Source organism: Ranitomeya variabilis, chromosome 2 (assembly GCF_051348905.1).
Source record: "Ranitomeya variabilis isolate aRanVar5 chromosome 2, aRanVar5.hap1, whole genome shotgun sequence".
In the NCBI taxonomy this organism is placed as follows: domain Eukaryota; kingdom Metazoa; phylum Chordata; class Amphibia; order Anura; family Dendrobatidae; genus Ranitomeya; species Ranitomeya variabilis.
In genome coordinates, this window is record NC_135233.1 from 991,507,800 (window position 1) to 991,520,561 (window position 12,762).

At 51.8% G+C, this 12,762-nt stretch overlaps 1 protein-coding gene across 5 annotated transcripts in view; it reads right to left on the reverse strand.

The window, feature by feature from the left end:
* The window catches only part of NGEF (neuronal guanine nucleotide exchange factor), a 235,893-nt gene that overhangs the window by 73,257 nt on the left and 149,874 nt on the right, over positions 1 to 12,762 (reverse strand). For all 5 annotated transcript variants that reach the window (XM_077291052.1, XM_077291051.1, XM_077291053.1 and 2 more), the window contains 2 exons: positions 11,618 to 11,778; positions 10,602 to 10,754 (listed from right to left, as the gene is read on the reverse strand). In XM_077291052.1, coding sequence (XP_077147167.1) covers positions 10,602 to 10,754; positions 11,618 to 11,778 — 314 coding nt within the window. The remainder of the gene's footprint in view (positions 1 to 10,601; positions 10,755 to 11,617; positions 11,779 to 12,762) is intronic.

The following is a 12,762-nucleotide window of genomic DNA, read 5'->3' on the forward strand; positions in this document are numbered from 1 at the left end:
CCCCTGCTGTGTGTGTGGCAATCCCTCCAACCTCCTCCAACCTCCTCCTCCTCCACCTGTCCCTGGGCTCCAACACCGCCAGTTGCCGTCCAGAAGTGCTGTACGCACAGTCAACAGTCCCTCCTCTGTTATTGGGGTTCAGTAACGTCAGCTGTTCCCCTGCTGTGTGTGTGGCAATCCCTCCTACCTCCTCCAACCTCCTCCTCCTCCACCTGTCCCTGGGCTCCAACACCGCCAGTTGCCGTCCAGAAGTGCTGTACGCACAGAGCCAAACACCTCGCCTATGTGTTAGTGGGGTTCAGCACCGCCAGCTGTTCCCCTGCTGTGTATACGGCAACGTGTACTGCGACCACCACGCAGGCACAACAAGTTAAATTTAAGGGAACCTGTCCCCCCCCCCCCATGCGTTTGTTACTGAAGGAGCCACCTTGTGCAGCAGTAATGATGCAAAGGGAAAAAGTGCCTCTTTTCGTGGTGCTCCTTGCATATGCTGAACCTAACACTTATGAAATGTGTCCCCTCACAGCGTTCAACCGTCCGGTAGGTGGAACTTTCCTTTGTCATGTGACGCAGCACAGCCGTCATTTTTACCCCCTTGTCGCCGTGCGCCGCCTCCTCAGCGTTGTTTGAATCTGTCCCGGAGCCTGCGCTGTTAGGTTACCCCTTGGCCATGCACACATTTTGCGCTGCCCGTCTTCTGACATCATTTGCTGTCAGGCTGGCTGCGCCTGTGCGGGTGCGCTGTCCGAGATTCAGCCTCGCGGTGTCGTCTAATGTAATCCCACCGCGGGCCTGGGATCCGTGTCCATGCGCAGTGCATATCCTCGCCTCTCACTCCCCTCCCTACGGCTTCTAATGACTGTTCGGTGTCAGCTGGTCCCTAATAGCATGCCACGGCCGTGACACCGCACAGTCTTTAGAAGCCGTAGGGAGGGGAGTGAGAGGCGAGGATATGCACTGCGCATGGACACGGATCCCAGGCCCGCGGTGGGATTACATTAGACGACACCGCGAGGCTGAATCTCGGACAGCGCACCCGCACAGGCGCAGCCAGCCTGACAGCAAATGATGTCAGAAGACGGGCAGCGCAAAATGTGTGCATGGCCAAGGGGTAACCTAACAGCGCAGGCTCCGGGACAGATTCAAACAACGCTGAGGAGGCGGCGCACGGCGACAAGGGGGTAAAAATGACGGCTGTGCTGCGTCACATGACAAAGGAAAGTTCCACCGACCGGACGGTTGAACGCTGTGAGGGGACACATTTCATAAGTGTTAGGTTCAGCATCTGCAAGGACCATAATTAAAAGAGCTAAGTTTACCTTTTCCAGCATTAGTGCTGTACACGATGGCTCTTCCAGCTACAAACGCCTGGGGGGGGGGGTTAAAGGTTTCCTTTCAACTTGCTCCAGTGCAGGCTTCGGCCTACACTCCGCTCCCCCTGCTCCTCCTGCTGTCCCTGGGCTCTAACACACCGCCAGTTGGGGCCCAGATGTGCTAGCTGCACAGAGAAAAACACCTCGCCAATGTGTCAGTGGGGTCCAGCACCGCCAGCTGTTCCCCTGCTGTGTAGCCGGCAACGTGTCCTGCAAAAGCCACGCAGACACAACAGACCCAAAGCTGCCGCCAGTGCAGGCTTCGGCCTACACTCCCCTCCCCCTGCTCCTCCTCCTCCTGCTCCTCCTCCTGCTGTCCCTGGGCTCTAACACACCGCCAGTTGGGGCCCAGATGTGCTAGCTGCACAGAGAAAAACACCTCGCCAATGTGTCAGTGGGGTCCAGCACCGCCAGCTGTTCCCCTGCTGTGCAGCCGGCATCGTGTCCTGCAAAAGCCACGCAGACACAAGAACTGAAATTGAAGGGAACCTGTCCCCCCTCCCCCAGGCGTTTTTACGTTATCCAGCCACCTTGTACAGCGGTAATGCTGCATGTGTGCAAGGTGGCTCAGAAACGTATTCTCCTCGCACATGTGGAACTGAAAACACGTCTGAAATGTGTCCTCTGTGTGACCAGTTAACCGTCCCGGTGGTGTGACTTTCCTTTGTAATGACACGCTGCAACCCCCTTGGTAGCGCTGCCCGTCTTCTGGCATCATTGTTTGGCTGGCTGCGCCTCTGCGGCCGCCCTGACCCACACAACGCCCCTCGGTGTCTTATTTATTGGGACTGCGAGGGTGTGATTCATGGGCAGGATCAGTGCATCAGTTCGCCTGTCCCTCCTCTCCTTCCGCCTTCTTCGGACTGTGCGGCTTCATGGCCGTGGCATGCGATAAGGGATCAGATGACGCCGCACAGTCTGAAGCGGGTGTAAGGACCCGAGTGTGAGAGGCCAACATATGTGCTGCGCCAGGCCCTGAATCCCAGCCCCGCAGTGTTTTAACAATGTTAAGACACTGCGGGGCTGGGATTCATGGTCATCGCGAACCGCACCGGCCGACATTACATGATGCCAGAAGATGGGCAGCGCTAACGGCGCTAGGCCAGGGGATAACACGACAGCGCAGACTCCTGTACAGCAAATAACAACGCTCGGGAGGCTGCACCCAGCACCAAGGTGGGATTCTTGACACCTGTGCTGCGTCTCATTACAAAGGGAACTCGCGCCTCCATTACACAGTTTGACTGTATAAAGGGCTGAATGTTATACGTGTTCCATTCAGCGTGTGCAAGGAGAAAAATTACAAGAGCAACCTTTGACTTGCGCAGCACTGCTGCTGCATAAGCTGTGGCTCTTCTACTTTGTAACCCCTGAGGGGGGGTTAAAGGTGACTTTTGAAATCGGTTCAATTAGGCTTCGGCCTACACTCTGCTCCACCTGCAGAGCCCGGGCTCCAACAACGCTAGTTGCTGTCCGGAAGTGCTGGCTGCACAGAGCCAAACACCTCGCCAATGTGTCAGTGGGGTCCAGCACCGCCAGCTGTTCCCCTGCTGTGTAGCCGGCAACGTGTCCTGCAAAAGCCACGCAGACACAACAGACCCAAAGCTGCCGCCAGTGCAGGCTTCGGCCTACACTCCCCTCCCCCTGCTCCTCCTCCTCCTGCTCCTCCTCCTGCTGTCCCTGGGCTCTAACACACCGCCAGTTGGGGCCCAGATGTGCTAGCTGCACAGAGAAAAACACCTCGCCAATGTGTCAGTGGGGTCCAGCACCGCCAGCTGTTCCCCTGCTGTGCAGCCGGCATCGTGTCCTGCAAAAGCCACGCAGACACAAGAACTGAAATTGAAGGGAACCTGTCCCCCCTCCCCCAGGCGTTTTTACGTTATCCAGCCACCTTGTACAGCGGTAATGCTGCATGTGTGCAAGGTGGCTCAGAAACGTATTCTCCTCGCACATGTGGAACTGAAAACACGTCTGAAATGTGTCCTCTGTGTGACCAGTTAACCGTCCCGGTGGTGTGACTTTCCTTTGTAATGACACGCTGCAACCCCCTTGGTAGCGCTGCCCGTCTTCTGGCATCATTGTTTGGCTGGCTGCGCCTCTGCGGCCGCCCTGACCCACACAACGCCCCTCGGTGTCTTATTTATTGGGACTGCGAGGGTGTGATTCATGGGCAGGATCAGTGCATCAGTTCGCCTGTCCCTCCTCTCCTTCCGCCTTCTTCGGACTGTGCGGCTTCATGGCCGTGGCATGCGATAAGGGATCAGATGACGCCGCACAGTCTGAAGCGGGTGTAAGGACCCGAGTGTGAGAGGCCAACATATGTGCTGCGCCAGGCCCTGAATCCCAGCCCCGCAGTGTTTTAACAATGTTAAGACACTGCGGGGCTGGGATTCATGGTCATCGCGAACCGCACCGGCCGACATTACATGATGCCAGAAGATGGGCAGCGCTAACGGCGCTAGGCCAGGGGATAACACGACAGCGCAGACTCCTGTACAGCAAATAACAACGCTCGGGAGGCTGCACCCAGCACCAAGGTGGGATTCTTGACACCTGTGCTGCATCTCATTACAAAGGGAACTCGCGCCTCCATTACACAGTTTGACTGTATAAAGGGCTGAATGTTATACGTGTTCCATTCAGCGTGTGCAAGGAGAAAAATTACAAGAGCAACCTTTGACTTGCGCAGCACTGCTGCTGCATAAGCTGTGGCTCTTCTACTTTGTAACCCCTGAGGGGGGGTTAAAGGTGACTTTTGAAATCGGTTCAATTAGGCTTCGGCCTACACTCTGCTCCACCTGCAGAGCCCGGGCTCCAACAACGCTAGTTGCTGTCCGGAAGTGCTGGCTGCACAGAGCCAAACACCTCGCCAATGTGTCAGTGGGGTCCAGCACCGCCAGCTGTTCCCCTGCTGTGTAGCCGGCAACGTGTCCTGCAAAAGCCACGCAGACACAACAGACCCAAAGCTGCCGCCAGTGCAGGCTTCGGCCTACACTCCCCTCCCCCTGCTCCTCCTCCTCCTGCTCCTCCTCCTGCTGTCCCTGGGCTCTAACACACCGCCAGTTGGGGCCCAGATGTGCTAGCTGCACAGAGAAAAACACCTCGCCAATGTGTCAGTGGGGTCCAGCACCGCCAGCTGTTCCCCTGCTGTGCAGCCGGCATCGTGTCCTGCAAAAGCCACGCAGACACAAGAACTGAAATTGAAGGGAACCTGTCCCCCCTCCCCCAGGCGTTTTTACGTTATCCAGCCACCTTGTACAGCGGTAATGCTGCATGTGTGCAAGGTGGCTCAGAAACGTATTCTCCTCGCACATGTGGAACTGAAAACACGTCTGAAATGTGTCCTCTGTGTGACCAGTTAACCGTCCCGGTGGTGTGACTTTCCTTTGTAATGACACGCTGCAACCCCCTTGGTAGCGCTGCCCGTCTTCTGGCATCATTGTTTGGCTGGCTGCGCCTCTGCGGCCGCCCTGACCCACACAACGCCCCTCGGTGTCTTATTTATTGGGACTGCGAGGGTGTGATTCATGGGCAGGATCAGTGCATCAGTTCGCCTGTCCCTCCTCTCCTTCCGCCTTCTTCGGACTGTGCGGCTTCATGGCCGTGGCATGCGATAAGGGATCAGATGACGCCGCACAGTCTGAAGCGGGTGTAAGGACCCGAGTGTGAGAGGCCAACATATGTGCTGCGCCAGGCCCTGAATCCCAGCCCCGCAGTGTTTTAACAATGTTAAGACACTGCGGGGCTGGGATTCATGGTCATCGCGAACCGCACCGGCCGACATTACATGATGCCAGAAGATGGGCAGCGCTAACGGCGCTAGGCCAGGGGATAACACGACAGCGCAGACTCCTGTACAGCAAATAACAACGCTCGGGAGGCTGCACCCAGCACCAAGGTGGGATTCTTGACACCTGTGCTGCGTCTCATTACAAAGGGAACTCGCGCCTCCATTACACAGTTTGACTGTATAAAGGGCTGAATGTTATACGTGTTCCATTCAGCGTGTGCAAGGAGAAAAATTACAAGAGCAACCTTTGACTTGCGCAGCACTGCTGCTGCATAAGCTGTGGCTCTTCTACTTTGTAACCCCTGAGGGGGGGTTAAAGGTGACTTTTGAAATCGGTTCAATTAGGCTTCGGCCTACACTCTGCTCCACCTGCAGAGCCCGGGCTCCAACAACGCTAGTTGCTGTCCGGAAGTGCTGGCTGCACAGAGCCAAACACCTCGCCAATGTGTCAGTGGGGTCCAGCACCGCCAGCTGTTCCCCTGCTGTGTAGCCGGCAACGTGTCCTGCAAAAGCCACGCAGACACAACAGACCCAAAGCTGCCGCCAGTGCAGGCTTCGGCCTACACTCCCCTCCCCCTGCTCCTCCTCCTCCTGCTCCTCCTCCTGCTGTCCCTGGGCTCTAACACACCGCCAGTTGGGGCCCAGATGTGCTAGCTGCACAGAGAAAAACACCTCGCCAATGTGTCAGTGGGGTCCAGCACCGCCAGCTGTTCCCCTGCTGTGCAGCCGGCATCGTGTCCTGCAAAAGCCACGCAGACACAAGAACTGAAATTGAAGGGAACCTGTCCCCCCTCCCCCAGGCGTTTTTACGTTATCCAGCCACCTTGTACAGCGGTAATGCTGCATGTGTGCAAGGTGGCTCAGAAACGTATTCTCCTCGCACATGTGGAACTGAAAACACGTCTGAAATGTGTCCTCTGTGTGACCAGTTAACCGTCCCGGTGGTGTGACTTTCCTTTGTAATGACACGCTGCAACCCCCTTGGTAGCGCTGCCCGTCTTCTGGCATCATTGTTTGGCTGGCTGCGCCTCTGCGGCCGCCCTGACCCACACAACGCCCCTCGGTGTCTTATTTATTGGGACTGCGAGGGTGTGATTCATGGGCAGGATCAGTGCATCAGTTCGCCTGTCCCTCCTCTCCTTCCGCCTTCTTCGGACTGTGCGGCTTCATGGCCGTGGCATGCGATAAGGGATCAGATGACGCCGCACAGTCTGAAGCGGGTGTAAGGACCCGAGTGTGAGAGGCCAACATATGTGCTGCGCCAGGCCCTGAATCCCAGCCCCGCAGTGTTTTAACAATGTTAAGACACTGCGGGGCTGGGATTCATGGTCATCGCGAACCGCACCGGCCGACATTACATGATGCCAGAAGATGGGCAGCGCTAACGGCGCTAGGCCAGGGGATAACACGACAGCGCAGACTCCTGTACAGCAAATAACAACGCTCGGGAGGCTGCACCCAGCACCAAGGTGGGATTCTTGACACCTGTGCTGCGTCTCATTACAAAGGGAACTCGCGCCTCCATTACACAGTTTGACTGTATAAAGGGCTGAATGTTATACGTGTTCCATTCAGCGTGTGCAAGGAGAAAAATTACAAGAGCAACCTTTGACTTGCGCAGCACTGCTGCTGCATAAGCTGTGGCTCTTCTACTTTGTAACCCCTGAGGGGGGGTTAAAGGTGACTTTTGAAATCGGTTCAATTAGGCTTCGGCCTACACTCTGCTCCACCTGCAGAGCCCGGGCTCCAACAACGCTAGTTGCTGTCCGGAAGTGCTGGCTGCACAGAGCCAAACACCTCGCCAATGTGTCAGTGGGGTCCAGCACCGCCAGCTGTTCCCCTGCTGTGTAGCCGGCAACGTGTCCTGCAAAAGCCACGCAGACACAACAGACCCAAAGCTGCCGCCAGTGCAGGCTTCGGCCTACACTCCCCTCCCCCTGCTCCTCCTCCTCCTGCTCCTCCTCCTGCTGACCCTGGGCTCTAACACACCGCCAGTTGGGGCCCAGATGTGCTAGCTGCACAGAGAAAAACACCTCGCCAATGTGTCAGTGGGGTCCAGCACCGCCAGCTGTTCCCCTGCTGTGCAGCCGGCATCGTGTCCTGCAAAAGCCACGCAGACACTTGCTCTTGTACCTTCTGCTCCCCATCCTGGTTCCAGTACCGTCAGCTGGTTCCGGGCAGAGCCTTTGGCTTAGGTGCCTCCCTTTGGTATCCGAGTTCCACCAACGTCAGGTGGTCCTTGGTAGTGCTTTCAGGCACGGGTACCTCCTGCTTAGTAACCGGGTTCCAGTAACGTCAGCTGGTCCTCGGTAGTTCCATTGGCTCTTGGACCTTCGGCTACCCATCCGGGTTCCAGCACCGTCAGCTGGTTCTCGGCAGTGTCTTTTGCTCTTGTACCTTCTGCTCCCCATCCTGGTTCCAGTACCGTCAGCTGGTTCCGGGCAGAGCCTTTGGCTTAGGTGCCTCCCTCTGGGTATCCGAGTTCCACCAACGTCAGGTGGTCCTTGGTAGTGCTTTCAGCACAGGTACCTCCTGCTTAGTAACCGGGTTCCAGTAAAGTCAGCTGGTCCTCGGTAGTTCCATTGGCTCTTGGACCTTCGGGTAGCCATCCGAGTTCCAGTTCCATCAGCTGGTTCTCGGCATTTTCTCAGCCTTCTTGTACCTTCTGCTACATTTCCAAGTTCAAGAGACTAAACACAATGACCCAGAAGACCACCCCTAAGATGACGACGACACCAGAGACGACAACCACCGTGATGACGACGACCCTGGAGACGATGACCCCGAAGACCACCCCGATGACGACGACCCCGGAGACGACGACCCTGAAGACCACCCCGATGACGACGACCCCGGAGACGACGACCCTGGAGACGACGACGACCTGGAAGACCGAGAAGCAGAAGAACAAGAGGCTGCAGAACAAAGAGCAGAAGGACATTAAGCATAACACAAAATATCAGAGCAAAAAATATTATGTAAATTATAAGCAGAAGAAGACTAAGCAGTGTATGGGGGTGAGTCCGTTCCTCCTCATGGTGCCCCTGGATAAAGCCTGATGCTGCAGGCCAAACTGAACGCGGACAAATGTAACTGTTTTGTGACAGGCAGAACGGAAGGTGTAATCTTCAAACTTTTATAGATAACAACTACGGGAATGCCTGTCACAAATAAGAATATGATGAAGAAGTTGAATATGATGAAGATAATAGTAAAATGAAAAGAATATGAACAATGTAACCCAAAAAATAATAGGTAGAAGATGAAGAAGAAGATGAATAAGGTGAAGAAGTTGATGTCAAAGAAGCTGATGATGAGGATAATTAAGAAGAAAGCGTGGGAGAAGTAAAAAAGAAGGTGAAGGGCGTGGAAGTAGTGAAACATCAATATCTGACATAAAAAAAAAAAAAAAACCATAGTCAAATTCTTTCTAACGCCGAACTTCATAAAAAAAAAAAAAAAATCCTGCTATTCTATTACATTGGGCTAAACCTCTGTCCCTTTAATATCTCCGCCACGTCCCCCAATACATCCTACAATATTTTTAGTTGTTTTCCTTCATGTAGAATGAACCTACAAGTGTATAAAGGGTTTATTTTAATTCCGATATTTTCGTCCCATTGACTTGCATTGGGATCGGGTATCGGTATCGGATTGGATTCCGATACTGTGACGGTATCGGCCGATACTTTCCGATACCGATACTTTCCGATATCGGAAAGTATCGCTCAACACTAGTGATGAGAGGTTCTTTGAAGTTGTATTAATAAAACGATCTCCAGCTTGCTGAGTATAGCAAGTGGAAATATTACTAGGCTCATAGTAGACATAACCTTACTAATAACTCATGTCTTCCTGAGATATGCAGTGTACCATCCTTTTTAATGAATTTAAAGGTGAATTGTCACCAAGGTTTTTCTGCCTAATCTGAAGAAAGCATAATGAAGAGACGGAGACCCCATCCAGTACTTACTGGGCTTCTTACTGTATATTTGATACAATCGCAGGCAGCAGGGAATTATCAGTACAGGACTAGTAAACCTGCTGACATGTAGTCCTCCATATTCATGAGCTCTTTATAACCCCGCCCCATCACTGATTGGCAGATTCAGTGTACACTGTACATGGGCAGGAACCTGCCAATCAGTGGTGTGGGCGGGGTTATACAGATCTCCGCATTCAGAAAACTGGTAAATCTGCAGCAAATAAACAGTTATTGCATCAAAATAACAGCAAGCAGCCCAGAAAGTGACACATTGCTGAAGTCAGGATATCTTCCCCTACATTATGCTGCTCTTAGGTGGGGTAGCAAAAACCTGGTGACAGATTCCCTTTAAGAAACCTAGACACATGGGAGAGAAAGCATGAGAGATGACAAGCACAAGTGCTTGAAAAGGTGACTGAATACTTGGAACATTTAGGAAATGAGTATATAGACTCCCATCGTGTTAGAGGTGTAAACTGGATTATTGTGTTTTTTGGATAATTACAGTATATAGAATCTCCTGCAATCCCTCCACCCAGCAAAGAACTAGTCATTTCTCCCTCCGTTTTCCCCAGCCATCTCACATTCTCCTCAGAACTGTTCCTCCACATACAATCCTTTCTCTCCAGACACTCACTCCAGACCTATCTCCTCCATACATCTGTGACATGGTCTCCCGGTACTTACCTACACGCAACCTCCGATCCTCTCAAGATCTCCTTCTCTACACCCCTCTTATCTCTTCTTCCCACAACCGCATCCAAGACTTCTCCCGTGTTTCCCCCATACTCTGGAACTCTGTACCCCAACACATCAGACTCTCGCCTACCATAGAAACCTTCAAAAAGAACCTGAAGACTCACCTCTTCCAACAAGCCTACAACCTGCAGTGACCCTCAACCTACTGAACCGCCTCACGACCAGCTCTACCCTCTCCTAGTGTATCCTCACCCATCCCCTGCAGACTGTGAGCCCTCGCGGGCAGGGTCCTCTCTCCTTATGTACCTGTGTGCCTTGTTTTTTGCTCATGTTTAATGTATTTGTCTATATTTGCCCTGTATTCACATGTAAAGCACCATGAAATAAATGGTGCTATAAAAATGTATAATAATAATAATAATAATAAAGATCAGTCTCGGGAACCAGAAATCACAAATTCTGTTTAATTATATAAGTTTCTAAAACATTTTTTGCTGACAACCGCTATGAGCACCAATAAAGGTTTAATGGGTTATTTTTAAGCTGTCTCAGACTCCCGAATGGCAAAACTGACTATTTTTACAGCTATGTAGCATCAGAGAACAAACATCTGTCTACCAGCAGATTTCAGGTTTCAAGATGCTAGGAAATCAGAGAACCTAGAACCTAGATAAGGTCATAGCCGGGAAGAAGCACAGTGATACACAGACAGGTTTCTTGGCTACATTTACATTTCTGTCATTGGTGAACTCACAGCAGCTTCCTGTATGCCCTCTCCTGATATGTCTGGTTGCAGACATAGGTGACATAGACACCAAAGTGAATTTCTGCATGCTTGAAGACAATGTCACAAACGTCGGAAATCACCAAGTTCTCTTCAAATCTCTGCTCCAGATCCAGAAGGAACCTAGAAAACACAGGTATGAAAAGTGTTAACAAAGCATAAGCCATGATGGCTCAACATGACCTGCCATATATGTGATCGTGGAAAGTGCTAAAAACTCTCTCTGGAAACATCCAGTATAGCTGTGCATGTATTAAAAAAGGTTGACCAAAAGAAGATCAACCTATTTTTTTTTAGTGCCACACTTGTCTATTGGCTGTGTTTGGTACTGTAGTCCATCCCATTAATTTGAGCACGTATATCTGAGCTGCAATGCCAGACAAAGCCCATGGACAAGAGTGGCACTGGTCATAAGAAAAACAGCATGAACCCGATTCATCAAAGCTCTTACATCAAAATTCTAGAGTCACAAAATGTTGCAACTTATGACATTCTTATGCTATTATCAGCCAGCTTCAACAAAGTGGGTGAGGCTGGAACTGGACAGGGGTGCGGTAACCCTCCATGTCCAAATCATGATGAGTTCTTTAAAAGGGTTACCCACTACTTGGACAACCCCTCTTGAATCACTATTTTCCCCATTGTAATAACACTTGTATTCACCTCTGGTATCAGCACAGAACCAGCAGTGTTGGCACTGGGTCTCCCAGGTATTTTGTGACATTATTACGTCACACAATCCCTGCGGCTAATTAGGGCTGGCTTCACTCTCCCCTCCTTTGGACGAATCACATACATTCAGAGGAAGTGAGAGCCAGCGCTGATTGGATAATAATGTCACATGATCCCTGGCCGAGCCAGTCCCAGTGCCAGAATTTTGGCATTAAAGCTTTGATGAATCGGGGCTTATATCTTTATTTTCTAAATCTTAGACTTTTTTAAGATTTTTCCCATTTGACAGAAGGAGGTCTTTTGTAGCTGCGTACCTTTCACTAGTGGACAGGACTTCAAGTACATTGGAGAATACGAAGTGCATTTCTGAAGAGTGTATGGTGGCTTTCAGTCTATCGCTCTCCATGAAGTGAGAAACCAGAAGGCTCAGGCTCTTGTAGTAAGATGCTTCTGAAGTCACCAGTTCAAACATTGCCTAAATATCAGAAAGAAATGTGCATGATGCATTAGTTAGAAGTAACATCCACTAACTGATCGCATATGTACTGTGTTTGTAATTCATTTGTTTGAGGTTATCCTGAAATTCATTAAAAAAATCTGATTCGAGTGGGATTTTGGCAGAAGAATGCCGTCATTTGAGGCCCAGTGAGAGCCATTCAGAAAATTTAGTGTCCATCACTGGGATTCTGGCTCCCATCGTTCCTAGTGTGGAGTGGGCTCTTTGTCTCGGATCGGTTGTGAACGACTGGCCAGATAAGCAGTTATATCACTGAGAAGATTAGGAGGATGCTGGAGAAGAAGGCGGTGGATGAGTATGCAGCGCCCCAGAGTCCTGGTCGTTGCAGTACTGTGGCTCCGCTGCTAAGGGGGGCTATGGTACGTCTGATGGCACTGAAGGAGTTCATCTGACCAGGTATCACAGACACCAATACATTTCACAGTCTGGCCTCCAGGGGGAGCTAAGGGTTCTATTTATTAGGCCACTCCTCACAATCTGGTAAAACTGGGGGTTAGGCAGGAAGTTAGAGGAGAAAGCTGACTGGGTTGGAACCAGGCAACACCTTGTGGCAGAGGGTGTTGTAGGGGAAGATTCGGAGGGGTCCCTGTCAGGGGTGGGATCCTGACAGAGGCCTAGCAACCAGAGAGAACGTTACGGGACCGCGCCTGCACGATATAGCGGCGGTACCCCAAGAAAGGACAAGAAGCGAGATTTATTGTGCTGAGTGAGAAACGAGATCAACGCAACTAGGAGAATACCAGTAGGAGTCGTGCTGTAAGATCGAGGCAACATCCTATTGAGGCGCATAACCGGTGGCCGGAATGCCGAGGAAGTATATTGCTCCAAGCCAAACTTCAAACCTACGGCAGGACAGTCAGTCACAGGCGGGCTGTCTCACACAGACCCAGGAAGACACAGGGGGGGTAACAACAGGAGAGGGGTGACGATAGAGCCCAGGAA